This window comes from Ovis canadensis, chromosome 24, assembly GCF_042477335.2.
Source record: "Ovis canadensis isolate MfBH-ARS-UI-01 breed Bighorn chromosome 24, ARS-UI_OviCan_v2, whole genome shotgun sequence".
Taxonomy (NCBI): domain Eukaryota; kingdom Metazoa; phylum Chordata; class Mammalia; order Artiodactyla; family Bovidae; genus Ovis; species Ovis canadensis.
This window is the reverse complement of record NC_091268.1, coordinates 42,337,201-42,363,596: the sequence shown is the minus strand read 5'-3', so window position 1 is coordinate 42,363,596 and position 26,396 is coordinate 42,337,201. Positions and strand designations below refer to the sequence as shown.

The following is a 26,396-nucleotide window of genomic DNA, read 5'->3' as shown; positions in this document are numbered from 1 at the left end:
TCATGCGAAGAGTTGACTCATTGGAAAAGACTCTGATGCTGGGAGGGATTGGGGGCAGGAGGAGAAGGGGACGACAGAGGATGAGATGGCTGGACGGCATCACGAACTCGATGGACGTGTGTCTGGGTGAACTCTGGGAGTTGGTGATGGACAGGGAGGCCTGGCGTGCTGTGATTTGTGGGGTCGCAAAGAGTCGGACACGACTGAGCGACTAATCTGAACTGATAGCCTACAACTATAAGTTATACTGTATATCAATTATATTTCAATTTTTTAAAATCCTTGCTCATGGAAGTTGTTTCCGTTGTCTTTATGCTGGGATAACGGTATGAGGGAATATGCTATTCATTCTTCTCTCCATTCAGATTTTTAGTGAACATGTATCTTGTGCCTCACCTCGTGTTGACTGCTGGGGAGAAGCAGAAATGAGTCGGGCCCAGGCTAGTCTAAGGTGGAAGCAGACTCGGCCCAATCCTTGTGAGGCTGTTTGCCTGGATGGCTGGGAGAGGCTGGAACTAGGCCTTGGAGGATGAGAAGTCTGACTGTCAATGAAGGGAGAAAACAGCATACCTGGCAGGGGAAGCCACACAGCCAAAGACTCCCAGGTGTTTGGGGTCCTTGGTGTCATTAAGGCCTGGGGTCCATGCAGCAGGGAAACAAATAGTAAGAGAGATGAGATTGTGGGGATGGGGACCAAATGAGAGAGCAGCTACTGAGTGTAATCCGGGAAGCTGTGGGGGCAGGGGACGTTGACTTTGTTGATGTTGGGGATTGATATTATCTCATTTATTAGGGAAGCACTAGCATCTGAGGCAGAGAAGGCAATGGCACTCCACTCCAGTACTCTTGCCTGGAAAATCCCATGGATGGAGGAGCAGGGTAGGCTGCAGTCCATGGGGTTGCTAAGAATCGGACATGACTGAGCGAGTTCACTTTCACTTTTCACTTTCATGCATTGGAGAAGGAAATGGCAATCCACTCCAGTGTTCTTGCCTGGAGAATCCCAGGGACGGGGGAGCCTGGTGGGCTGCCATCTATGGGGTCACACAGAATCGGACACAACTGAAGCGGCTTAGCAGCAGCAGCAGCAGCAGCAGCAGCATCTGAGGATGTGAAGGGAAAGGGTTGCAGGTGAGAGGAGCAGAAAGAAGGGTGTTCTTTTTTTTGGTCACGCTGCATGGGTTTACACTTCCCTGGTAGCTCAGCTGGTAAAGAATTCACCTGCAATGTGGGAGACCTGGGTTTGATCCCTAGGTTGGGAAGATCCCCTGGAGAAGGGAAAGGCTATCCTCTCCAGTATTCTGGCCTGGAGAATTCCATGGACTGCATAGTCCATGGGATCGCAGAGTCAGGCATGATTGAACAACTTTCATGTTCACTTTGCACAATTTACGGAATCTTAGTTCCCCAGTGAGGGATTGAACCCTGGTCCCTGGCAGTGAAAGTGCTGAGTCCTAACTACTGGACCACCAGGCAAGTCCCCAAGAGGGGGCTGCTCTGATGGTCTGGATAAAAACCAGTGAGTGCCTAGACTGACAAGGGTGGTGGGGATGGATGGAACCCAGGAGACAGCTCTAGATTTGACCGTGGAGGGAGGGGCTGGAATCTTGTGGTTTTACGGGAATGGGCTTTGTCATCAAAAGGTGCAGGCAGGGACTTCCTTGATGGTCCAGCGGTTTAAACTCTGCACTTCCAAAGCAGGGGGTGGGAGTCCAATCCATGGCTGGGGAGCTAAGATTCTGCATGCGGCATGTAGGCAGAAAATAAAAATTTAAAATAAAAAAGTTGCAGGCAAGAGCCCCAGCCCTGCCCTTTGCTGTTATTTAAGCATTTCAAGCCTGCTTCCTGATGTGGATGCTTGGGACAATGGCAGTAGCTGTTATGAGTTTGGGAGAATTATGGGGGCTCCTCAGTGGAGCACCAGGGACTTGGCAGATGCTTGGAACATGGTAGCATTCTTTGGATGGGGAGGGAGCCAAGAAGAGCTCTCTATCTGCTTTGAGGGGCTGAGTGGACAGAGATGCCCTCTTTGATGGTGAGCACAGGAAGGGGCTCATTGGGAAAAGGGGAGGCCACCACAGTCTTGGTGGTCAGTGCCAAAGCCCTGGCCTCACTCAAAATAGTTATGGATCCCCACATCTGAGATTGCAGTTTTGGTGTCTGTTCTTGGTGCTCACTCAGTGCTCAGGCACATAGTAGGTGCTGCCCTGAGGACCTGGCATGCAGGTATAGAGTGGATGTTGTAGTCATGTCGGCATGGCTGAACCTGGGGAGGTGGGGGGGGGGTGGGTAAAGAAAGAAGAGACCCTGGGAGGAGGCCCAGGAAATCCTGCTGCGGAGGGGAGGTGGAAGAAGCTGGGGGTCTGGATGGATGCTGAGAAACAACCTCCAGAGTTTGGAGGGGAAGGCGTGGAAGGCAAGAGGCAGGTGGGAGCCAAGGAGGGCAGGGTGTCAAGAAGAGAGGGGTCCTTGGGGTCATGCATCACTGAAAGATCATGGAGGATAAGGCCTGGCGAGCAACTGATGGATCTGACATAGAGGAGGTCACTGGGGACCTTTGAAAAAGTAGGTTTGAGGCCTTTTGGTGGCCAAGGCCCCATTGCAGGGGTAGAGAAGTTGACGAGATGTTAAGCCGTGAAGATGGAGAGAGGAAAGGTGGTCATGAATGAACAGGACTGGGTTCTTGGACCCTTGAGGTTACCAGAAATCCCCTCCCAACAAGGACCAATTTTGTTTTGACGGAGCCACCTAAAGATAGGCCAGGTCTCCAGAGGTGGTGAGCTCCCTGTCCCTGGAGGTAGACAAGCAGAGCTCTGAGACCCACGTTGTCCGGGGACTCTCACACTTAGAGTGGGGAAGGTCGTGCAGAAAAGGAAAAACAAGCCCCATGTCCTTCTCAGCTAGGCTTGACTGATTCCTTGCATCACAAAAGCCACCTAGAGGGTCACTTTCCCTATTTCTAGTGTCCAGAAAGCTCCCCGCAGGGACACACACACAGAGGTGGTCCTGCCCAGACTCATAGGGATACTCCCAAACATAAAATATAAATCCTATCTGCATCTCTTGGTGTAAAGGGATCCACAGCACCACTTCCCAGGCTGTTCCCTTGATTCATTCCCTGACCCCTTCTTTCTGCCATTCCAACCGCCACCCCCACCCCACACCAGCATCTCTGCGCCTCCAGCCGCATCTCCTGCCTCTCCGCATCTCTCCCTGCTTCTGTGGCTCTGCCCTTCCCCACCCCCCTCTAGGCCTCTCCAGTCTCCCTCCCTCCTGGGTCCCCCTCCCCGGACTACAACCCCCAGGCGCCCCCAGCCCCCGGCGCTGCGCATGCCCCCTGCTCCCCGCCCCCTCCTGGTTCCCCCCTCCCTCCCTTCCTCCTTACCTCCCTCCGCCCCCCTCCCCCGCGCTCCAGCTCTCCCGCATCCCTCCATCCGAGCCTGTGCCGCAGCCGCATCGCCACCGCAGCCCCGGCAGAGCCGAGCCCGGCCCAGGCCCCTGCCCCTGCCCGGCCCTCAGCCCGCCGACCCCGACTCCGCCCCCGCCCGCGGGCCCCAGCCAGTGGCCCCGGTGCCCCCCCGGCGCCCCCAGACTCCGGCCTCCCGAACCGAGGCAGGAGGCAGGGAGCAGAAGCAGAGACAGGAGAACGAGAAGGAGGAGGAGGAGGAGGAGGAGCCGTCGCAGGATGAAGGATCGGACTCAGGAGCTGCGGAGTGTGAGCCTGGGGGTGGGGAGAATGGGGGGCGGGACCCCAATATTGGGGGACGCGTGGGGGTGGAGTGGGGGAGGTGCTGGGACGTGGGGGCAAATGATGAGGCGGGAGGTTGGTGGCAGGGGCACCCCAAGATGTGGAGGCACCTGCTGTCTCCAATGAACCTGCATTTTAGGGCCAGTGGCTAGAAGGGGTTGAGGCCATTAAGACACGCTGGGGGCAGGAGAGGTCTCAGGGACCCTGGACACCCCACGTCCCCAGGCGGGCCCTGGGGTCTCATCTGAGGATGGGAGAGAGTGAGTGTGGGGAGAGAACTGGAGGGTGCTGTCATCTGCTGGGCTGATTTGCTGAATGAGAGGATGTGGGCAGTTCCTGGGCCAGGCTGAGCCTAGCGGGACCCAGATTTGGGGGCGGCCGGGGGGGGGGGGGGAAGGACACAGGTTGGGACTGAGATGCTAACTGAGCAGTGAATGAAATGTGTGTTTGTGTTGCTCTCCGTGAGGAGGGGGCACCTCTCAGAGATGAGGAGGGAAGGGGTGGCCTCAGGAGATGGCCAGAGGCCAGGGCCAGACAGAGAGTGATCCCAGAGGTGGGAGAAGGGGCTGCAGGAGAGACCGGAAGGAGGTTCCTTGTACAGGGCCCTGGAACTGGGTTGTGTGCCATGGACTGTGCCCCGCTGGGGGGAACTGGGGCATCCTGAACGGTCAGGGGTGAGCTGGCGTGGGCCCCCGGTCTGCAGGCCTGAAGAGGCCCGGCTCCAGGAGTCCGGCCAGGCAGTGAGTTGGATTTGGGTGACAGAGGAGGAGGGTGGCATGGTGTCTGCAGTGAAAGCTGCCATTTGGAAGAGGCTGGGGAGTGGGGGCTTGATAAGAGTGGTTTCTGGGACTGGGAGGAGGCTAGGGGCATTGGAGAAATGACCTGGGGCCCAAGGAGGCAGAGCTGACAGCCTGCGGTGTGCTCAGGGCCCCGGGGGTTATGCTAATAAAGTACTAGACCCAACTGATGTAGCCTGATGCACTTGACTAGGAGCTATTGGCTGTTCCCCTTGGGTTATTATCCCATTTGACAGATGAGGAGATCGAGGTTTGTGATGGGTAGGAATTTGCCCAAGGTCACCAAGCAAGTGGATGGGAAGATCAGACAGGAATCTGGGTTTCCCGTCTGCCAAGCTGACATGTGTCTCTGCCTTTTTAGCCTTTGAAAGAGAAGTCTCAACACTGGGGGTAAAAAGCTGTCTTTGGAGGGCCCCCTGGGTTTGGAGATGGGGAACCAGGTTATAGGAAAACAAAAAGAAGGAGCTTGGAGGCAAGTGACTGTTGCCTCTAGGAGAAATGGGTTGACAGGTGGGATGGAAGGAGAAACTGATGGTTGAAAGAAGGAATTCTGAAGGTTGTTTTTTTTTTTTTTTCAATTAAACTTTGAGTTATACACTCAGGCATCAGGAAAATGGGAGTGATAAAAATAACCAATATTCATGTGCCAGACACCGTTCTAAGTGTTGTATACATGTTAACTCATTTTGATCCTTGTAGCAACCCTAGAAATTGGTGCTAGCATTATCCCATTTTACAGATGAGGAAACTGAGGCCCAGAGAGGTTAAATAACTTGACCAAAGTCACACAGCTATTTAAAGGCAGGCTGGCTCCAGCACTGATGCTTTTAATTCCCCTTCTCTCCCCATTTTCATTCAAAACAGGTTGCCATCCATAATCTCATTAGACCCTCACCTGGTAAGGTAGGCAGACTGAGAGACTGCTTCATTTTATGGTGAAAAAGACTGAGGCCTAGCGTGGTTAAAACTTGCCCAAGGTCACACCACTAGCAAGTGAGGGAGTCTGGATTTGAACCCAGCTCTGCTGTTGCCAAGACTGTGCCATGTCTCCAAAACCCAGCGAGATGGAAAGCAAGGGGTGAGGTGATAGTGGAATCATGGTGTGATTAGAGAGGGGGAGGGAAGAGGCAAAGCAGGATACACTGAAGGCAGTGATGAGAGTCTTCATCTGAGTGGGTCAGGGACCCCCTGCCCCAAGGGGAGGCATCCAGTTTGCTGGGGCTGCTGGGGGCAGCCGGTGGTGGAGGTGGGACGGGGGTGGAAGGGTGAAGGGTGCTGACTGAAGGATGGCTCTGGTTAGTCATGGCTCCAGGAAACTGGAGATTCAGGAGGGCATGTGTGGGATGGGAAAAAGCTTCCAGATGCAAGGAGTGTGGGGGTCTCCCCACCAGAATTGAGAATGAAAGGGATCAGAAAGTCAGTGATAAGAGGGGAGGTCAGCCTGGGGGGTCCTGATTGTCTTTTCCCAATAGCACTTTAAGAGGTCCCAAGGGGTTTATCACATAGCACTCAAGGGCACAGGTTTGGGAGTCAGACTGTCTGGGTTCAAATCCTAGCTTTGCTACTCCTGTGTGACCTTGGGTAAGTTGCTTAACCTCTCTGGTCCTCACTTCCTTCATGAATGAATTGAGAGTAGCAATGGGACCTGCTTTGGAAGGCTATCCTGAGGATTGAGATTATGCCAGAGGCTCCTAGAAGAAGGCCTGGGCTTAGCATTGCTCCACGGGTGTATGTTATTCTACAGCTGACTCGTTTATTTCTCTTGAGTCTCCCGTCAGCCCCCTGGGATGGGCAAGACGTGGCCCCTAATTTATTTTGGAGTACATCGAGGGCCAGAGCAGTAACCTGACTTGCCCAAGGTCATACAGCTGTTGATGGTAGAGCCAGGGTTGAACTAGGGTTTTCTGTTTCCACATCACCAGGCACCTTTGGTTGGCAACTGGGAGTTGCTGGGCTGGAGTGGAGGCTGCAGGAGGGAGTCAGTTGACTGGATGGGTGTCTCAGGGTCCAAGGAGTGGGTCCAGGGATGGGCTGAAAAGGAGAAGAAGAGAGCAAGTGAGGTGGAGAGGAAGGTTACAGAGCGAAGCCACAAGGCGATGCGTTGTGGGCAGAGCCTGCGGAGGCAGTTCTGGAGTGGGAAGGCGGGGGTGGGGGTGGTTGGGGAGACTGGGGAATGGAGGAGGGGAGCCTGCAGTGAGGAATTTGAGGGCCCTCAGGGGTGGGATAGGCACAGTAGATGCTTTAGAAGTGCAGACCTGATGCAGCAGAAGGAAACAGTGGCCCCACATTCTCCATCAGGGACCAGGAGAACCCTGGGTGATGGGTTGATAGCCCCCAGCAGCACGGGGCTTGTTTCTGCCATTCAGACACACAAGCTCCCCCGGCTTGAGGGCCTTTGCACCTGCTGGTCCTTCTGTGTGAATGCTGTTCCTTCTGCCTGAACACTGTTCCCTCTGCCTTGAATTCAGTGTCCCCCAGGTTGTGGTGCAGTTAACTCCCTGGGCCTTAGCTCGGATGTCAAACCTCGCCCACGGCCATTTCTGTCACACCTCCCGCTTTATCTCCTTCCTGCTATGTAAAAGGAGCCCAGTCTGAAATTGTCTTGCTCCTTTTGCACGGTCTATCTCCCTCCCCTGGAATGTCAGCTCCCTGGGGGCAGGCCCCCTTCCTGGCTTGTTCTCCGCAGCACCCAGGAGAGAAGTGGACACTGATCAGTCACGTTTGTTAGATAAATGACGACCCTGTGGGGCAGAGGGAGTGTGAAGAAGGAGTTGGTGGGGAAGGCAGAGGAGAGAGGTAGGATTCGGGAGGCTGCACTAGATGCTGGGATCGAGCAGAGGCCCAGGTCAGGGAGACAGATGGACCGAAGCAGGGGGTGCAGTGGAGAGAGGCTGGTGCCTCTAGATCAAAGGATGCGTGTGCCCCTGAGAAGCAGGTGTGAGCATGTGTGTGTTGTGTGGGGGGGGGGGCATGCATACGTGTTTACCCAAACACATACCCACTCTATGACTTCTTTTTTAATTTTTTTGGCTGCATCATGCGGCATGCAAGAATCTTAGTTCCCTAACCGGGGATTGAACCCGTGGCCCCTGTAGTAGGAGCTCGGAGTCTTAACCACTGGACTGCCAGGGAAGTCCCCACTCTATGACTTTTCTACCACCCAGTTCCAGTCTCTTTCCACCTCTGGTTTAGTCACCCTCTTGTCTGTCTCCATGCTGGACTCGCTGGCTCACACTGCCCCACTCCCTCTGTCCACGCATCTGTGTTGTCGCCACGCCAGTGACACACCCATGAGGGCCCCGGGTGTCTCTGATCAGGAAGGGCTGAACCCAGAGGCTTGGATCTGATGTCCCCTGTGCCCAGGACAGTTCCAGAATGTGCCCAGGACTTCCACACTCTCCCATTTCATCCTCCTGAGCGCTTGAGGAGTTGGCAGGCAGTAAAGAGCAGACCGCCAGGGCTCCAATCCAGGCCCCACCCTGTGGGCTCCCCATCAGCTGTATGATCTTAGGCAAATTACTTAATCTGTCTCTGCCTCTTTGGTCAAATGGGAATAAAAAGAGTATCTACTTCATGGAGTGGCTGTAAGGATTAAATTCATTCAGGCAAAGCACTTGTAACTGAGCCCAATGCCTCGTTATTGACGCCTATGTGTTTGATGCGTATAATTCCTATCTTCATTTCAAACATGAGGAAACTGAGGCTTCAGCTGTCCCTAAGGTGGATAAGGGCATGTATGATCATCTTTTCCAAGGTATTCTTATTTGCCTGCAGCCTGTTTTCTTTTTAGGCTGGTTAGCTTCTTCCAGAAATGTAGGCTGTGCTCTTGATGAAAAGTATGCACATCACAGAGTGAGGAGGGCCCACCCATTTCACAGATAAGCCAGGGCCCAGGGAGGGGCCGCGAATTGCCTAGAGCCACCCAGCAAGTTGAATGGAGGCTAAAACATCTGGCTTCCTGTCTGGGCTCTTCCTGCAGCCTGGCACCTCTTCCTGGTTTTCTGTCCCAGCCACGGGAGTTCAGCAGTGCTGAGGACACAGCAGAGACAAGTCTTTAGGGGCCAGGAAGAAACAGAGGGACAGGAGGGAAAGAGCCTGAGATTAAGCACCAGACAGTTCACTGAAGCTAAATTCACTTCAGTTCACCTCTGACCTTATTTGCTGTGAAGTCTTAGGCAGGGTCAGGCAACCTCTCTGAGCCTGTTTCCTCATTTGTAACAGGGGAAAGGCAGTGGGTACCAGCCAACCCTCCCTGAGCAGTAATTATTTCTGGCAGCATCTGGCATTTTCTTCTTGCCTGGTGGTCTCATTGCCTCCTCCAGCCCACCATTTAGGGAGGACTCGGGCTTCCCCGGTGGCTCAGACGGTAAAGAATCGGCCTGAAGTGCAGGAGACCTGAGTTCGATCCCTGGGGCGGGAAGATCCCCTGGTGAAGGGAATGGCAACCCACTCCAGTATTCTTGCCTGGAGAATCCCCATGGATAGAGGAGCCTGACGGGCTACAGTCCATGGGATCACAAAGAGTCGGACACGACCGAGCGACTAACACTTTTACTTTCTTGACTTTATTGCCGTTCAGCAAATGCAGAGAGACTGAAGCTCAGAGGGAAGAAGGCGTGTAGCCCTCCAGCTGCTGACCTGGGCAAGCGTGTTCGCCTTTCTGTGACTCAGTTTCCCCACCTATAAAAGGGGGCTGTTGTGAGAATGAAATGGATAAATACGGGCAGTGTGCTTAGAACAGCATTTAGCACATCATCAAATGCTGTGTAAACATTTGCCATAACTGGGCTTCCCTGGTGGCTCAGATGGTAAAGAGTATGCCTGAAATGCAGGAGACTTGGGTTCCATCCCTGGGTTGGGAAGAATCCCTGGAGAAGGGAATGGCTCCCCGTTCCAGTACTCTTGCCTGGAGAATCCCATGGACAGAGGAGTCTGGCAGGCTACAGTCCACGGGGTTGCGAACAGTCGGGCACGACTTAGCAACCAACACTTTCATGAGCTTTCTCTGACCAATGGTCAACTGAAGAATTTCAGTGAAGATTAAATGAGATAACAAGAATGCAAGACCAAGGCCAAAGGTGCTCTCAGATGCTAATATTTTGCTGGGTTTTCAGGGTGCAGAGCTTTGCCCAGATTGGGCCTTGTCAGGAGGGCACCTGAGAAGGGAACCCTCTGGTGGTGGAGTGGCCGGTAGGAGGCAGTGTGGCCTTGAGCCACAGAAGAGGGTCTGGGAGGAGGCATATCTTACATTACGCCTCTGGTTTCCCAGCCCTTCAGCCTGGGTGCCCTTGAGCAAGTCTGTTTCCTCTTCCCCCTCTGCCCGCCTGTTCCCTCATCTGTGAAATGGGGACAGCTTTTTCGAGGGCTGTGGTGGTAAGGATCAGACGAGATTATAGATGGAGAAGTGTCTGGAAACTGGAGAGGAGTTTAGCTCTCAGTTGCCTGTAATTAGTGCACCAACTAAGTCATCCTTGGGGCTTGTACCTTTCCTCCTCTCTCAAGGGCAAGTAAACAGGCAGCCGGGACCTGGCCCTAGGGACCACAGGAGAGAGGGACAGAGATGAGATTTGAGGAAGTCAGCGTTGGGCTTCCCTGGTGGGGAACTAAGACGCACAGAAAGTCAGCATGGGAAGGGAAAAAGAACAGGAAAGTTTCCAGACACCTGGGCCAGCGAGAGGCCTCATGACTCGTGGGCAGCCAGGCTGCGGGCCAAGTGCTTGAAGGCAGAGAAGGAACATGCCTTCGTGGGGCAGCGGCTTTTTGAGGCTAGCACCTCATGGGAGGCCGGTGAGTCCTCAGAGATGAGCCAAGCAGCCCAGAGCCTCTTGGGGCCAAGGTCTGCGGGTGTGGTTCTGGGTCAGCTGGAGGCTTGAAGAGCCAGAAGTCCCCTCAGGGTCCCCAAGCCCCACCAGGTACCACCCCTCCTTCTGGGGGCAGCTGTGGGCCAAGAAGAGGAGCCCCCCTTTCCCGGGAGATATTTGGAGATGAAATGGAAGTGCTGAGCCCATTCTCTGACATGGCATGGGGAGGATCCCTGGGGACCATCTGAGCCAGGCTTTGGTGGAAAGCTGGGGTGCCTTCGAGAGGGTCTAGCTGGACGTCTCCATTGGTCTCTTCCTTGTGCTCTCAGGGCTCTCTGATTCCAAGTTAACCGGCTGTCTAGATCGCATCTAGCTCCCATCTGGCTCTGTCTAGGTTCGATCTCAGCTGTCTGCGATCTGTCTGCGTGAGTCTGGTTGGGTCTGAGCTGTCTGGTTTCTGTCGGGTCCTGTCTGTGGTCTGCTGGGACCCTGTCGAGGTTCTGGGCGAGCTCTCCTCTTTCGATCTCATCTGGCAACATCCCCTGCTAGACAGTTTTGGCTCCTATCTTGATTTCATTCAGGCTCTGGTCATGAGATTCTGTCTGAGTCTTGGCTCTTTTTTTTTTTGTTTCTGGAAATCAGGGTGAATTCTGTTTAAATTTCTGTGGAGGCCGATTAGGGCTCCAGATATAATTAAGTTTAATGGGCTCAGCTTTGGCCCTCAGACTTCTGTCCTGAGCAGGGTCTTGAGTAGGGAGTGTGGAGCACTGGGGAGCCCTCCCTACCCCCCCTTTCCTCCTTCCTAGATCTGAGTGAGCATGCAAACCTGAGGCTCAGAGAGGCTGGGAGCACAGCCCCAGGGGGCCCTCCCCAATGTCCCAGGGGGCGTGGGGGTGGTGAGCTCTGCACGTCTGTGTGTCCACATGTTCAGAAGGCAGCTCTGCTGTGGGCCCGTGTGCGGGTGAGCGTCAGCACGTCATTGCAGCTCTGTGTGGGTGTCAGGGGGCCTATTTCTGTGTGCCTTTGTGTCAGCCCTTCTGTCTGTGTCACTGGCCTGTCTGGTGGCCGTGGTGGCGGTGTGGGAGGGCGAATCCCTTTGTGTCTCTGAGCCCTGGGGGTGGAGGGCTGAGCAGCTGCAGGTTGCAACTGGGAAATCCAAGCAAGGGAGAGTAGGTGGGTGTGAAGTTGGAAGAGGCTGGATGAAAGCAAGTGACTGCACGGAGGAAAGTCGGGGAGGGGTGAGAGTGGGTGGGAGGAGGAAGGTCGGGGTGCTCTCTGTGTCTCGCATCCAGCCCTCCCCAGGCCTGACTGTGCTTACTTAACTTGATGCCCGCCACTGGCATGAAGTGACCTTGCCTAGGGGACATGGCCGGTCGTGTTGGAGTCTGGAGGGGAAGAGAAGGGAACACAGTGAAGCCTGGCGGGAGTGGCTGGGGGCATGGTGGTGGGGGTCAGGCTCCCGGGACTCCACGTCAGACCCCTTCTCGCAGCCCAGAGCCAGTCCTGCCAGCCTGACATTTGGCCGGTTTTTATAATATGGAAATGCTTCCACACTGGTTGGATAAAGCATCTGTCCAGAGCGCCACCCGCCTCCAGGGTGACAGCACTCTCAGGACCACTTCTACCCCATAAGGGTGCCTTTGGCTAATTCCCTCCAAGGTGTCCTTTGGGCTGTCAGCCACCCGGCCTCCGGGACCCTGTGCCACAAGACACTCAGTATTTGTTATGACTTCTGGGCGCCCTTCATGTGACCCTTCCCAGGACCCACACCCTGAGCCTAGAGCTCGGAGCATCAGGACCGCTCACAGACCCTGCCTTTCTTTGCCTCCCAGGCGAAAGACAGCGATGATGAGGAAGAAGTGGTCCATGTGGACCGAGACCACTTCATGGATGAGTTCTTTGAACAGGTAACAGAACCTGACCCCCAGCCCACACCTGCCTTCTTCCTGGCCCCCCACACTCCCATCCCTCTCTCTACTCCTCCATCCCCTTGGCCTTTTACCAACCCCTCTGGGTCTGGCCCATTTCCCTGAACCCTGACTGAGCACCACCCCCCTCCCGAATCCCTTTGTCTGGCCCGACGACTTGGCTGGGTATAGCCAATTTGCTGCCCCAGGTGGAAGAGATCCGGGGCTGCATTGAGAAGCTGTCAGAGGATGTGGAACAAGTGAAAAAACAGCACAGTGCCATCCTGGCCGCCCCCAACCCGGATGAGAGTAAGTGCTACTGCTGGGTAGTTGGGGGCTGGGGGCAGAAGGAGGCTGGGGTTCCACCCAAATGTCTCACCCATCCCTCTCTTCCCCTCGCCTCCCCCTCAGAGACCAAACAGGAGCTGGAGGACCTCACTACAGACATCAAGAAGACGGCCAACAAGGTTCGATCCAAGTTGAAAGGTGAGAAATGCCATCCCCTGACCAAGGACGAAAACAAGTCTGCCTTCCATTGGACTAAACCATGACAAATATCTACAGACTTCCAGGAGTCAAATTCCTAAACAGTGAGAAGGCATAAAATCCCAGATTTTCTGATTTGCTCCAGATTCCACAGAGAAAGATACAGACAGGATAGGGAAATGAGAGAGAGGAGGGTTTCTGTCCAAATCGCATCTGAGCTCTGCTAGTTCCATCAACAACAAGGTCTGCTGAGAAAATACAGTCTTCCAGGTGGCTTTCGTTTCACAGAGGCCTCATTTCTCCTGAACAGGTGCCGGACATAACGCTCAGCACCCAGTAGGTGGGCTCAGCAAATGCTTCTGAATTGGTATCCTTAGCTCAGGACAGATTGGACTGTGTGGCTGACACCAGGGGGCTGGCAAGCTTGCAGGAGGGACTTGCCAAATGCTCATGTATCCACTCTAATTTGAGGACTTGGGTGCTGGTAATAACCACCTTCCCCCAAAGCATTGTGGGTTGGGAACCTCCTTGTCTGTTGGTGCCAGGGGAATTCAGCAGCGTTACCATGATGTTAATTTGCGTGCTCCTGGTAATTCAGCATCAGAAAACACTTGCCAAGCACTCTCCTGTCTGAGACACGTTGCTGGGCTCGGGTGGGAAAGGAGTCATGTCAGATGTCTGGCCCTGAGCACAATGACCTTGGTCCAGGGAGGTGAGGACAGGGATGCCATGCTTTCCCGGATTCAACAGGAGGTCATATGTGAGCCTCTAGTGCTGATCTGTAAGCCCTTTGTACTTAGGAGAGTGTGCTGGAAAGCAGAGTGATCCAAAGTGGGAGCTCACTGATTGCAGATCCAGACAGAGGGAGCCCACTTCCATCATTAACTCATTCTGGACAGGTACCCTACCCTCAGCTTCCTCATCAGTACCGTAAGAACTACTGAAGCAATTTCAAAGCTTGGAAGGGGGTGGAGTTTGTTCATTTTTCTTTCTTTTTTTGGGGGGGGGTAGCAAAATCTTTCTTTCCTAAGTGAAATCTCACCCCAAATTCCATTATATACAACACGTAAATGTCAGACTGTTCTGGCTGACCTGGGGGTGGGAGTCCCAGAGCCCTATGCACCTGGCTTCCCATCACTCCTGGGAACAGCCACCTCTGAGGTTCCTTCTCAGAAGCAGGGATCCATGGGACACAGTTTAAAAATCCCTGTGCTCAGCAATTTCGTTGAGCCTATGGAACTCTGACATTAACACACTGTATAAGACCATGACACGGGTTCAATCCCTGGGTTGGGACGATCCCCTGGAGAAGGGTGTGGCAGCCCACTCCAGTATTCTTGCCTGGAAAATCTCATGGACAGAGGAGCCTGGCAGGCTACGGTCCATAGGGTCGCAAAGAGTTGAACATGACTGAAGCGACCTAGCATGCATGAGACCATGAGGAAGGCTGTATGGTTTAGGAATTCAGAAATAGCCAAGAAAGAAGCTAGGAAAAGTGGCAATGCCTTAGAGAAGCCGACCTTTCAGAGCTCCAGGAAAAGAGAGTCTTCTCCATCTTTCTCCAGCTCTGTGGTGCCATGACCTCTGGCTTTGTCTGTGACCTCGAATGGGTTGTTTTCTCCATCTCAATCTCAGTTTCTAGTCTGAAATCTGGACTGCTATCACTGAACTCCCAAGATTGCTGGAAGAAGTCATTGAGACCTTATTATAGGATCCCTTCCTCCGGGATTTGACCCCAGCCCCAAGTCTGACAATAGGGTCCCAGTCTAAGGCCAACGATTCCAACATCCTTGGGTGTGTGTTTCTGGACTTTTCCTGTAGCAGCTGGAACAGGGATGTCACTCATTCACTGGCCCGCCATGGCTGGCAGGGGAGCGTTGGGGTGCCATCCATCCTCATACCTCCACCGCTGCCAGGAACAGTGAAGCAGTGTTCTTAGGAATGGCCTGGAGGCTTTTCCCCGTTTGAGAGGGCCTGTGTTTCATTAAGGCTGCATTTCCGGAGCCCAGCTGATTTTACTCACAAGTTCCTTTATAGGAAATCTGAATAAGTGTGGGGAGTGTATGATCTAGAAGCAGCAATCCCAGTTAATCTGTGTGCTTTTCCAGAACATCCTTTAGCAGTGGGGATTCCTGGCACAGGGATCATTTTCTAAGGCAGTGTGTGTGCGTGGGCTCAGTCATGTCCGTCTCTTCCATCATCTCCGACTCTTTGTGACCCTATGGACTGTAGCCCCCCAGGCTCCTCTGTCCATGGAATTCTCCAGGCAAGAATCCTGGAGTGGGTTGCCACGCCCTCATCCAGGGGATCTTCCTGACCCAGGGATCGAAGCCACATCTCTTATGTCTCCTACATCTATAGGTGGGTTCTTTACCACTAGTGCTACCTGGGAAGGAGGAGAGCTGTTTTCTCTGTTGGAACATCCATCTGCTTACCCTGGAATTTTCCAAGGAAAGGGCGGCCAGTAGAACCTGACCCGCCTGAAACTCCTTGCAGTCCACCGGAAAAGTCCCACTATGGGTTCCTGACCTTTTGCTGAGGTTGCAAAAAGTAGAGAGTACCCTCCACTCCCATTCACAGAGGATGTTGACTGGGCGACTGGGCAGGAGTTACAAACTTTCAAAGACCCAGTCTCTCCATCAGAACAAATAGCCCCCCTCTGTCTGGTGACCAACTGACGCTCAATCTCCCCTCCTACTTGCCTTCCAGGCTCCCTCAAACCTTGGTCCTTTTATCCGCCGGCCTCCTGCCTCGCCACCCTGCAGTCTTAACTGCCTGCCCTTGCCTGGGTGTGACATCTGTTCACAGGCCTGCGGCCTGCCTCAGGATGTCGACCCCTTCATATGTCCCTAGCCTCCGCCCCATACGCCCCGGGTCTCCCGCCCGCCCGTCACTGCGTCTTCTTTCCCACAGCGATCGAGCAAAGCATTGAACAGGAGGAGGGACTGAATCGTTCCTCTGCGGACCTGCGCATCCGCAAGACCCAGGTAGGAGGCAGCGGCCAGGCACGGTCAGGGTCAGGGCCAGGACCAAAGCAGAAGGGACCTGGCAGGGGAGGAGTCCAGGCCGGAGCCTTGCCTGCTGGGGTTGGGCGGCCCAGAGCAGGCACAGGTATGGGGCGACTCCGAGGAGGAGACTGGGCGGGGCGGGGCGGGGCTACGGCGGAGGGCGGGACGCGCTACGACTCCGTGCTCTCGCCTGGCCGCTTTGGTCGGTTTGGGCGTAGGATGGAGGTATTGGGGCTAAGGAACTGCGCTATTATGAGGGGTTGGGATCGTGGCCCGAGCTAAAGAAAGGGCCATAGGCCTACACAATCCCTTCTGCCCACTCCATCCCTCCACGGTCTCTGCTCCCTGCCTCCTAATGTGTCTGTACCCCCACCCCAGCACTCCACACTCTCCCGGAAGTTCGTGGAAGTAATGACTGAATACAACGCGACCCAGTCCAAGTACCGGGACCGCTGCAAGGACCGGATCCAGCGGCAGCTGGAGATCAGTGCGTGTGACACCCCCTACCCCCAGCCCTCCCACTCCCGCCGTCGCGTACTCCTTCCAGGCAGGCCCTTCCCCTCGGTGGGCCGTAGGCCAAGTGGGAGGGTGGGCTCCGGGGTCCCCTCACCTTAGGCCCCCCAGGCTGGCCCAGTCACTGAGCAGAGAGCCCTTTCTCCCCACAGCCGGAAGGACCACAACCAACGAAGAACTGGAAGACATGCTGGAGAGTGGGAAGTTGGCCATCTTCACAGACGATGTGAGCCCCGCGTAGGGGTGGGGCGTGTACTTGGAGAGTATTCATCATTCCTCCCCAGGCTTAGGCTGAACTCAAGGTCCTAAGTCCACCCTGAGATCCCAAGCGTGGGGAAGTCTGAATCTGGAACTGGGGAATTCCATGGGGGCTGAGCAGAAAGGCACCCTCATAAAAATGGCAGACGGGAGTGGGCACTGTTGTAGGCACTGTACCTACTAAACTCCTTTACTCCTCACCACAAGCCTCTGAGGCAGCTGCATTTCACACATGAGGAAATCTGACCCAAATTTAATCAAAGAGCTTAAATGACCTGCGGAGGTCACACAACTAGAGGCAGAGCAAGGATGCCGTCCAGTCATGACTCTTCAGTACTAGGGTACACTTCTCCCTAGTGACACAGGTCATTTCACCAAGTGACTAATTTGCCTACGTTTTGAAGATTAAAAAAAAAAAACAACAACTAGTTTTAGTTTTGCTGAAGTGTTGCCCTTGCCTCATCTGTGAAACAGACGGACTTTCCCCAGCTGCACCTCTATCACTGTAGTTCTTCTTTCTCTTTCTCCACTTTTGCCCCGGCTGACAGGTTCTGGCTCTCTTTCTGCTTCTGGTGGGTGGCAGAATGACTCTGGTTTAGGTTTCTAGACCAGGATTAAAGTCTGTTTACTGATTGTCTAGCAGTTTCCAGCAAATTGTTATTTAGAGAATTGACTTTGTTAAATTAGCTTTGAGAAAATCGCTCATGGGCCAGTTAGCCTGGAGCCCTCCCAGACAGTTCTGCCCAGGATGTCTGTCAGTCTGCCTGAGAGTAGAGGGGAAGCTGATGAGCGGTTCTCAGGATATAGAGCTGATCCCTGCCAATTGACCCACCATCATTGTGGTGCAGGGTTGTCAGTACCTTGCCTGAAGGCTGAACAGGATGCAAATGGGCCCTAAAATAGTATTCACTTCTAAGGTCAGGGAAGGCTTCCTGGGGAAAGTGGCATTGAGCTGTGTACCTCAAGAGACAAGGAGCATTTGGACACTGGAAGATGGGCAAACGACATTCCAGACAAAGAGGACAGACTGAATAAAGACAGGGAGAGTGGACCAGTTGCCAAAGAGCCATTGGATGATGTGGGCTCTTATGATTTGGGGAGATAAGGACAGAAAGGAAGATGGGATCTTGATTGCTAAAGTAAAAGGTGTGTAGACTGTGGGTAGTGGGAAGCCCTGGAGGGTTTTAGAGCAGAAGAGTGGCTTTCTAAACAGTGAGTGGTTTGGAAAATGAGTGATCTGGCTTTTGTAGGGAGGCAGTATACCTGATTGTGTTACCGTGTCCACCATTGACCAGATGGTGGCCCCCAATCCTAGTGGGGGTCCAGGACCCCCATCTCCCTTCCTGTGTGTGCTAAAGGCTTTTTGAAAATATATTCATTTATTTGGTTGCCCTGGGTCTTTAGTTGTGGATCTTTCAATTATGGCCTGTGGGATCTAGTTCCCTGACCAGGGATCGAACCTGGGACCCCTGCATTGGGAGCACAGAATCTTAGCCACTGGGCCACTAGGGAAGTCCCCAAGTTTTACTTTTTGTAATTTAACACGTCTCTTTAGTGGTTTCTGTGTGCCGGGTACTATTCTAATCAATATACACATAGTCACTCAATCTTCACACGGCCATGTGAGGCAGACACTGTTAGTATCAGCTTTCTAGGTGAGGAAACTGAAACTCCATGAAGTTAAGCAGTTTATCCACAGTTATAGCTAGTAAGCAACAGCCAGATTTGAACCCAGATGCTTTTCTGGGAGTGAAGGGATTGCAGCTCCCCCCCACCCCCCAAAACTCACCCTTCCTGCCCCCATCACCCTAGATCAAAATGGACTCGCAGATGACAAAGCAGGCGCTGAACGAAATCGAGACGAGGCACAACGAGATCATCAAACTGGAAACCAGCATCCGTGAGCTGCATGACATGTTTGTGGACATGGCCATGCTGGTGGAGAGCCAGGTACTGCCTTGGGGAGCCTCACCCGGGTCCCCCGGCGTCCCCTCTTCCAGCCCCAGTTCCCACCCCGTCCCATGCATGTCTCCTCCACAGGGCGAAATGATTGACCGCATTGAGTACAATGTGGAACATTCCGTGGACTACGTGGAGCGAGCCGTGTCTGACACCAAGAAAGCTGTGAAATATCAGAGCAAGGCCCGGAGGGTGAGCGGGGGCGGGTGGGCCTGTGGAGCAGGTGGGCTGAAGCCGAGCGGGCGGGGCTGGGCTCAGGCCGGGGCTGAGGTGAGTGATGAAATCCCGCCAGAGGCCTTATCTTGGGTTCTGACCTCTTCCTTTTTTTTCTGTTTTCTCTCCCCTCTTCTTTTCCCTCACACCGTCCTCCCCGTCCATCTGTCGGTTTGTCTGTCTCTTTATCTCTCGGTCTCCCTGTCTCCTCCCTACCCCCGGCCTTCCTGCCTGCAGAAGAAAATCATGATAATCATTTGCTGTGTGGTGCTGGGGGTGGTCTTGGCGTCATCCATTGGGGGGACGCTGGGCTTGTAGGCCCCCCCACCCTATTCCTCCCAGATCTTTCCCCCACCACATCGGGAGCAATACCCCCACCGCCCCTTCACTCCATCCCCTGCTCCAGGCTCACCCTCAACACAGGCAGCCCCCCTAACCTTTACCGCCCGTCAGACCCTGGAGTTCCTGGACCTCCCCTGACCATGGACCACCCTCGCCCCCGCACGTAGATAGCAGCAGGCGTGATTACACATGCACACCAACATGCATGCCGCCGGCACATGCTCGAGACGTGTGGACACCCCAGCGTGTGTGCGTGTGTGTACGTGTGTAACTGTGTGTACAAGCACCTGATCACCCTTCTTGCCCCGCCCCCTCAAGTCTGTGTGTTGTCCGAGCTTTCCCCCTTCCTCTGGGTTGTTGTGTGGACTATGGCCGGGTGTGACGCAGCAGCCCACTGAGCCACACTCTTCTGTCTTCTGTAAACAGGGTTTTGTGTGTGTGTGTGTGTGTGTGTGTGGTCACAGATCCATGGATACACAGTTTGTGTCCATGGAATTTTGTGTTTGAGTGTTTCAATCCAATGTAACAGCACCGCCTCCCTTGACATGCCCCCTTCCCCTGAGTCTGCTACAAATGGGGCAGGTTGTTTGTGTGCAGAGGTTCACACTCATTCCCTGAGGATCCAGGTTGGTCCAGGTACACACAGGTCATGGCAGACACCCCAGCATGGTGTGGAGCCAACCCTCCTGGCTTAGTCACCCCTGGGGCTGGCCTGTGTCCTAGGGAGCACATGTGTGCGTATGGGGTTCAGCCGAGGCAAGCAAGTGGACGCATACACGTGTAAATAATCTAGCTCAGCCTGTATATCTGTGTGCATTTCCCCCGGCAAGTCATGTGAAGGGTGTGTGTGTGTGTGTGTGTGTGTGTGTGCATGTGCGTGTGCATATCTAGGCTGTGTCTAAGGTGTCGGTAGGTGTTCTCTTGAGATAGAACCCTCTACATTTTGCATGGGACACCTGTTTTGGATGGGCACAGAAATCTATATTTCTACGCTATCTCGAGTACGTCTGCAAGTGTGTGTGTATGTGTGTGTAGAGGATTTCTACATAGTGTGTTTCTGCCCCCCTGTGTATGATACCCACATCCATTCACCTGCAAGGACCTGTGCCCCGTCCAGGTTTGTTGATCCAAGTTATTTGCTCGCTCCCTCTCTCCCCAGAGCTGCTGGCTGCTGTTGGGTGTGGCCACACGTGGCTCCATCAACGTTGTGCAATGGCCGCTTCCTGCCCTGCGTGGTCCAAGCCCCTGTGCACACAAGCCCACATGCTTATCTTTCTCTGTCACGTAGGCCTGGGCGTGTAGAAGCTGGGACACCTCAGTGTCTCCTACCTGCCACGGGGATGAGGCCACACCCAGGCACACACATATGCACACAGGAGCCCAGTGCATGCTGACACCAGCATGAAGCCTGTAGAGGTTGGCACCGGGGCACACGAATGTCTCCTGGAAAGGCTGTTGGTGGGAAACGCTACTGACCAGGGGAATGGCAGGGGCTGCCCCAGGCTCTCAGAATGAGAACATTCCTGAAAATTACCTCAGAACCGAAAAGAGGCCGGTGATGGTCCCTACCACCCCATCTGATGCGCTGGCCTTTGGGGTTTAGGGAACTGCTTATTTCAGACGTACTGGAGTGGGCTGAGTCATGGGACCCATTCCCTGGACATGAGTACTGCCGCAGTGTCACCAATAGCAGTTGGCCCACAGGGTGAGTCAGAGTGGGACACGGGCCCGGGTTTGTGATGGTGAGGAAGGGGCCAGCTCCTCCCTTGCTGCGTAGACAACACATGCATGGCTGGATTTGTGCATTGGGTGGCAGGTGGGGGAGGGGTACATGGGCAGAAAACAGTGTTCGAAGCCTTCCACTCCATTGGCCCAGGAACATACGTGTGCACAGGGCGGAGGACTTTGGTATGTGTACACATGGTTTCCTGGAGGCCCTCTTCATGTGAAGTGTGTGTTCGTGAGAGAGACAATGCAGTTGTGACCTTCTGGAACGTAATACCCCACCCCGCCCCAGCCCCAGCTCAGATAGCCAATCTCCTCCCTACCTGGCTGGGCCCTGCCTGTGTGTATGGCCCATAGATGCACGGGACCCCTAAGGTGGGCTGTCCCCAGGAGGGGCGCCTGCCTGTCCATTCCCACAGTGCCCTTTGTCAGGACAGGATGTTTGCCCCCGGATCTGACTGTAGCCCCCTTGCTCACACTCAGGCTTCTTTGGGGACGTCAGAGCAGGCCCCAGCACCCCCGACCCAACCCTTTTTCCTTCCGGCCGCCCAGCCAGGATACCCTCTCAGCCCAGGTGTTTCCGGAATTCCCACGGCCTTGGGGCCACGAGGAGAAGGCTGGAGCCATGGCTGGAGAGATGCTGTTGCCTCCTTGAGTGGCATTAGGTCTGTAACTGCCCATCTCTGGGCCTCAGATGGACCAAAGGATCCCTGAGGGTCTGCTTCTCCAAGTCCCACCCACCACAGGATGTTTGCCTATTGGCTGCTGTGTCCGTGCGTGTCCTGGAACTGTTGTCTGGGGGCTGGTGTGTCTTGCATGTTCTCAGATGAGTGTGTGCTGCCCACCTGCCCGCCAAGCCCCTACCACCATCAAGCCCCTGTGTGCCCCGTGGGTGGTCCCGGGCCTGGCCAGGGCTCGCTGCTTCCCCTCCCCCCTTCTCCCTAGCCCTGCCTTTCACGAAGCACACTGCGTGTCCATCCCATGTGCCTGTGGGTTGATGCACGCTCTTGCCACGCCTTGAGCGTGTGTACATGATGTGTTCTATGCATTCACCCTGCCCCACCCCCAGCCTGCCCCGCAGAGGACAAGATGGGTGGCCCCCGGCTCCCTCCTCCCCCACCCGCCCCCCCACCTTGCCTGCTGTGCAACCGTGTGCGTTGGCGTGTGTTTCTGTGTCGCTGGCGTGTCACGTGATGTAGCCGTGTTTGCTGACATGAGCCCCTGCCCCTTCTGTTTCTCCGTTGGTTTCTAGAGCTCTTTCCCTCTCCTCCCCGGAGGGGACAGGACTCCTGGGGCCTGGCTGGGGGCCCAGAGCCAGGCCATCCTCTCCTGTTAGCCCTCAGAGTCCCATTTCTCTCTATTGGTGACCAAGTTGCAAATGGATAAAATACAGGAAAATTCTGCCCCCCACCCCCGCCCTGCATGTCCTGTCCCCAGAGCCCCCCACCCCCACCCCGGGCCGGGTTGGGCCCCGTGGGACGGGAGAAATAGCAACTAATCCAACAGCGGGATGCTGTGTGCTCACTTCCTTCTGTCCCCACGAGGGACGGGCGCCGTGGGAGCGGGAGAGACATGGTGGGAGGTGGGGGGACGTGCTCGCCGGGCGGATGGGCACAGGCTCAGAGGAGTTTTAATCCAGGGCTTGGACAGGTACGCATTACTGGGGCAACCTCAGGCAGAGTAGGGGGCAAGAAGGGAAAAATACACAGACTTCCTCAGCCTTTATTGACGAGTATTGAAAGATAAATGTCTAAAGGTAATGAATGTTTAAAATCATGGGACTGTGACCCCCAAGCAGGGACCAAGGTGGTGGGGAGAGTTAAGAGAGCGTCTTCACTCTGAAACCAAGCCTGAGGACCACGAAGGACATCCAAGGGCCGGCAACGAGGGCCTGCGGGCCTTCCGCCCACTTTCTGCTCGGAAAGCCAGAAATGGGATGGCGTCGTTGAGAATGTCAGGGCGGTGAGATCCTTACTAAGCAGCCATGAGGCCTGAGTTGAGAGTGAAGACACAGACACGCCTGCCCCCAAGCCCTGCCCTAGAACTTAGGGACATTAAGACACAAGCTCAAGGCTCCTGGATTCCAAGGTGGAGGGCTCTGGGACCGCCAGTCACATCAGCCCCCTCCTCTGGCTCAGCCTGCCCTCCCCACCAAGGTCTGAGGGCTCTGGGACCCAACGATGCGGTGCCACGCCAGGCTCCGGGCCCAGCTGCACCGTCGCTAGGCTGAGCCCTCCACGGTCTGCACCCAGTGGATGGTGCGGGTCCGGCTCTCCTCCCAGGAGAAGAGGGGCTCGTAGCCGAAATGGCGCTGAGCCTTGTCAGTGCTGACGGTGAAAGTGGTGTTGGCCACGGCCAGTGTGTAGGGGTTGAGCAGGGGCGCATAGAGCATCAGCGGTCGCAGTAGCCACTGCAGCAGGGTGTTGAGGGCGGCCAGGAGCACCAGCAGCCAGTAGGGCATCAGTGGGCGGGTGCCCACAAGCCGCAGTCCGCAGGGACCCAGGAACTCCATGTTGAAGTCCTCATAGCTCTTGTAGGGTGAGTTGTCATAGCAGAAGTACACCTGGCCGCCCATGAGGGCAGCTCGGTGTTCAAGCTCCCGGGCCACCAGCACGTGCATCCAGGCCACGTTGCCTGTGGGGGTGGGGGTGGGGGTGCCGAGGAGAGAATGAGGGGGATATGTCCTTGAGTGCCCTGATAACCACATAGATGCTGCTGTCTCCTGGGCCACTGCATGAACAAGCCACCCTCTCGGGTCCGCATCGATACCACCCACGTCACTATAGCCCTGCTGAAGGCTGCCTAGCCAGGTGCTTCCCCAGGCCAGCCTGTATGGATACAGTTTCTTCATCTCTTGGTCCTGGGGAGATGCTCCCCCTTATTCTCTCCTGAGGAGATGCTACCCCCAAAACTGCAACACTTTCAGCCTATGACTTGGTGTTTATGTCAGCCTTCCCCACTCACTAGGATACTGTTTCCTCTATGGCCCGTGAAGACAATGCCCACATATCAGAGTCTGCTCTGGCTCATGTATAAACCGTCCTTTTTTAGCTAGAGTATATAACACCCCCCACTTATGAGAACCACGCAAGTCCTGCCCTGTTTTTTTTTAGCCTCCCCCACCACCCAGCCCGGGCCTCACCCACGTAGACTCGGCCATGCTCCACAGAGGCTGGAATGGCTCGGAAGAGCCGGCCCCCCAGGCGCAGGCCCTGGTGGTAGAAGTCCCTCATGATCTGGTGCCCTTCGCCGTAGATGCCAGTGGGACGCAGGGCGCATGTCACTAGGGGCAACCCCCCTAGGACCTGGGGGCAAAAAAGGTACGCCCTGCTCAGACCAAGGATCTGGCGCTGTTTTCCGCCCTGGTCCCTTCGAGTTTGAGAGGGAAGGAAACCAGGGCAGGATGCACAGGAGCCCATGGTGAGAAAAACAAAAACCAAACCAAACAAAAACCCAGGGGTTTCCCTGGAGGTCTAGTGGTTAAGACTCCACCCTTCCACTGCAGGGGCTGAGGGTTCAATTCCCTGGTTAAGGAAATAAGATCCCACATGCCATGCAGTGTGGCCAGAAGGAAAGAAAAAAGCCCACAGGCTCTGGTTCTGCTTCTGCCAGGCAGCCCCATCTCCCACGTCTCATCTTTTCGAGTCTCACCTCCCTTCCATTGGCTTCCAGGACGAGCCGCTCAGCTAGGGCCTTGCTGCAAGGATAGGGATGTCGGTGTACAGCTTCGTAGGGGGTGTTCTCATTGCCCCTAGTAGGGGGAGAGGGAAGATTCTTAATGCTGAGGGGAGGTGGGGCCCTGGAAGGACTAGGGGGACCTCAGCTCACCTGTAGAAGGGCTGGCCTTTGATGTTGGGCCCCACAACTTCCATGCTGCTTGTGTAGATCAGGAATCGTGTTCCAGTCTGCACACAAGCCTCGATCACATTCTGTGTGCCTGAGGGAGGTAGGGGGCTGTGTGTCCAAACTGAAGCTTCCTCCCCATCCGCCTCTTCCCCTCCCCATCCCAACACTGGACGAGGACACATGCCCGCCTTCACCAGGCCTGGGGAAAACCACAGAGGTCAGAGGACCGGCCTGCCATCACAGGGGCAGAAGGGACAGATCGTCACAGGCTGATCACAGAGGTCAGGGTCAAAAAGGGAGCAGGGAACAAACAGCCAAGATCAGGCCATGGGCCAGGGAGTACTAAGGACATGGTCAGAACAGGTAGGGAGCAGCTCACCCTGGACGTTGACCTCGTGGATGGTCTCAGGACTGGTTTTCCCAAACACATCCACCAGCCCAGCTGTGTGGATGACCACGTGGGCTCCAGCCACGGCCGCTGCCACCTCGTGGGCCTGGGTCACATCCCCCTGGATGGCAGTCACCTGCACGGGCCCTGGGAGCGGGTAGGGGCAGGCAGAGGCAATGTCAGAGCTGAGACCATCAGCCAGCTGCTGGGCTTGGCCCACACCCTCAGGAGCCACATTTTCCTAATGACTCATTCATCCTATCCGCTCCCGCCGGAGAGACATAACAGGCATCATCTTTTCCGCCACTCAGAAGGGAGTCCACACCCTCCCTACCCTCTGTTGCCCCTCCTCCACCCCTCCCCCGTCACCTGTCTTCAGCTCCTCCAGCCAAGGACCCAGGTGTAGGTCAAAGATGCGCAGCTCACGGAGCCGGGGTTCCCGCTGCAGCAGCATTCGGACCACATGTTCCCCCAGGAAGCCACAGCCACCTGTGACCAGGTACACCAGCTCCTGGGTTTGGGCAGAGTCGGCCATACCTGGCTGGGGAAAGACACCCTGCCTCACTTGGGTGGCCTGCTGCCGATTGCTCCAGCAAGGGATGCCCCTTTCCTCCTAGAAGGGGCCTCTGACTCAGTCGCCCGGAGCAGCGAGCCAGAGGCTGGAGCGTTTTCTGGAGGCTGTGGCTGTGGGTGCAAGTGGCCAGGCTACCTGCCCTCTGACCCTGCCAGCTGCAGTTTCCGAGATAAGGGGGTGGGCTTGGCACGAAAGAAGGGGTCAGGGTTTGAGGGAGAGGGAGAAGTTCTGGGGCCAAAACGAAGGGTGGTTGGCAGGGAGCTGGGGCAGGGGGTAGAGGAAGGCAGGAAGGGCGGAGCTGGGGGAGGGGACCTACCTGCAGCCAGAGTCCTAGGGCGCCCAACTAGGTACCGAGGCGGTCTTCTGTGTCTCCTGGGCCAGCGCCACACGGTCCCTTCCGCTTGCTCCTCCTCCCTCCTGGCCCATTCCAGGAACAGAGACCAGCCCAGCCTCCACCTCTCCGCCCCCCAGCCTTGCCACAGGGCACCCTCTGGTGGCCACTCAGCTGCACAGGCTTCTGGTTCCAGCAGAGAGCTTGTGGAATGGGGATGGCGGAACAGAACCTGCTGGGTGGGTGCTGAGTAGGGGTTTTGGTGGCTGCAGAACAGGGGAGGCAGGGTGACCTCACTCCCGGCGCATGACATCAGTGTTTCCCTCTTGGTGGCCCTCCCAGGAGACCCGGAGCCCAGCAGCAGCTGTGGTTCTGGGAAGGGAAGGGAGGCCTGACCTTGGCCCGGCTCTGGCTGGCCTTGGCGGGGATTTCTGGATGGTTGGTCCAGCCTATCAGGTGGCCCGAAGTGATGGGGGCTGAGTCTGTAGGTCTGGCCTCTG

The 26,396-nt window shown here is 55.5% G+C and overlaps 2 protein-coding genes across 3 annotated transcripts; one reads left to right on the top strand and one right to left on the bottom strand.

The window, feature by feature from the left end:
• The first annotated feature begins 3,347 nt into the window (after positions 1-3,347).
• On the top strand, positions 3,348-19,089 carry STX1B (syntaxin 1B). The gene is made up of 10 exons (XM_069570816.1): positions 3,348-3,715; positions 12,179-12,253; positions 12,463-12,562; positions 12,665-12,739; positions 15,653-15,726; positions 16,126-16,234; positions 16,413-16,486; positions 18,331-18,468; positions 18,559-18,669; positions 18,928-19,089. The coding sequence occupies exons 1-10, from the start codon at positions 3,686-3,688 to the stop codon at positions 19,006-19,008; spliced, it is 867 nt and encodes a 288-aa protein (XP_069426917.1). The 5' UTR covers positions 3,348-3,685; the 3' UTR covers positions 19,009-19,089.
• A 3,374-nt stretch (positions 19,090-22,463) lies between these two features.
• Positions 22,464-26,304, bottom strand: HSD3B7 (hydroxy-delta-5-steroid dehydrogenase, 3 beta- and steroid delta-isomerase 7). 2 transcript variants are annotated; one of them, XM_069570814.1, is made up of 7 exons: positions 25,882-26,304; positions 25,361-25,528; positions 24,983-25,138; positions 24,586-24,694; positions 24,409-24,508; positions 23,900-24,062; positions 22,464-23,391 (listed from the first exon to the last, which is right to left on the bottom strand). In XM_069570814.1, exons 1-7 carry the CDS (start codon positions 26,207-26,209, stop codon positions 22,979-22,981), a joined length of 1,437 nt encoding a protein of 478 aa, XP_069426915.1. In that variant the 5' UTR covers positions 26,210-26,304; the 3' UTR covers positions 22,464-22,978. The 2 variants fall into 2 exon arrangements, with proteins under 2 accessions (XP_069426915.1, XP_069426913.1); XM_069570812.1 differs by having other exon boundaries at positions 25,361-25,532; positions 25,882-26,289.
• Positions 26,305-26,396: the final 92 nt, after the last annotated feature.

Coding starts and splice junctions, on each gene's coding strand:
- HSD3B7 (XM_069570814.1), bottom strand. CDS start 26,209: ATGTCATGCGCCGGGAGTGAGGTCACCCTGCCTCCCCTGTTCTGCAGC. Junction 24,695..24,982: donor CCACGAGGTCAACGTCCAGG/GTGAGCTGCTCC, acceptor TACCTCCCTCAG/GCACACAGAATGTGATCGAG. Junction 23,392..23,899: donor GCATGGCCGAGTCTACGTGG/GTGAGGCCCGGG, acceptor CCACCCCCACAG/GCAACGTGGCCTGGATGCAC.
- STX1B (XM_069570816.1), top strand. CDS start 3,686: ATGAAGGATCGGACTCAGGAGCTGCGGAGT. Junction 3,716..12,178: donor GGACTCAGGAGCTGCGGAGT/GTGAGCCTGGGG, acceptor TTTGCCTCCCAG/GCGAAAGACAGCGATGATGA. Junction 18,670..18,927: donor ATCAGAGCAAGGCCCGGAGG/GTGAGCGGGGGC, acceptor TCCTGCCTGCAG/AAGAAAATCATGATAATCAT.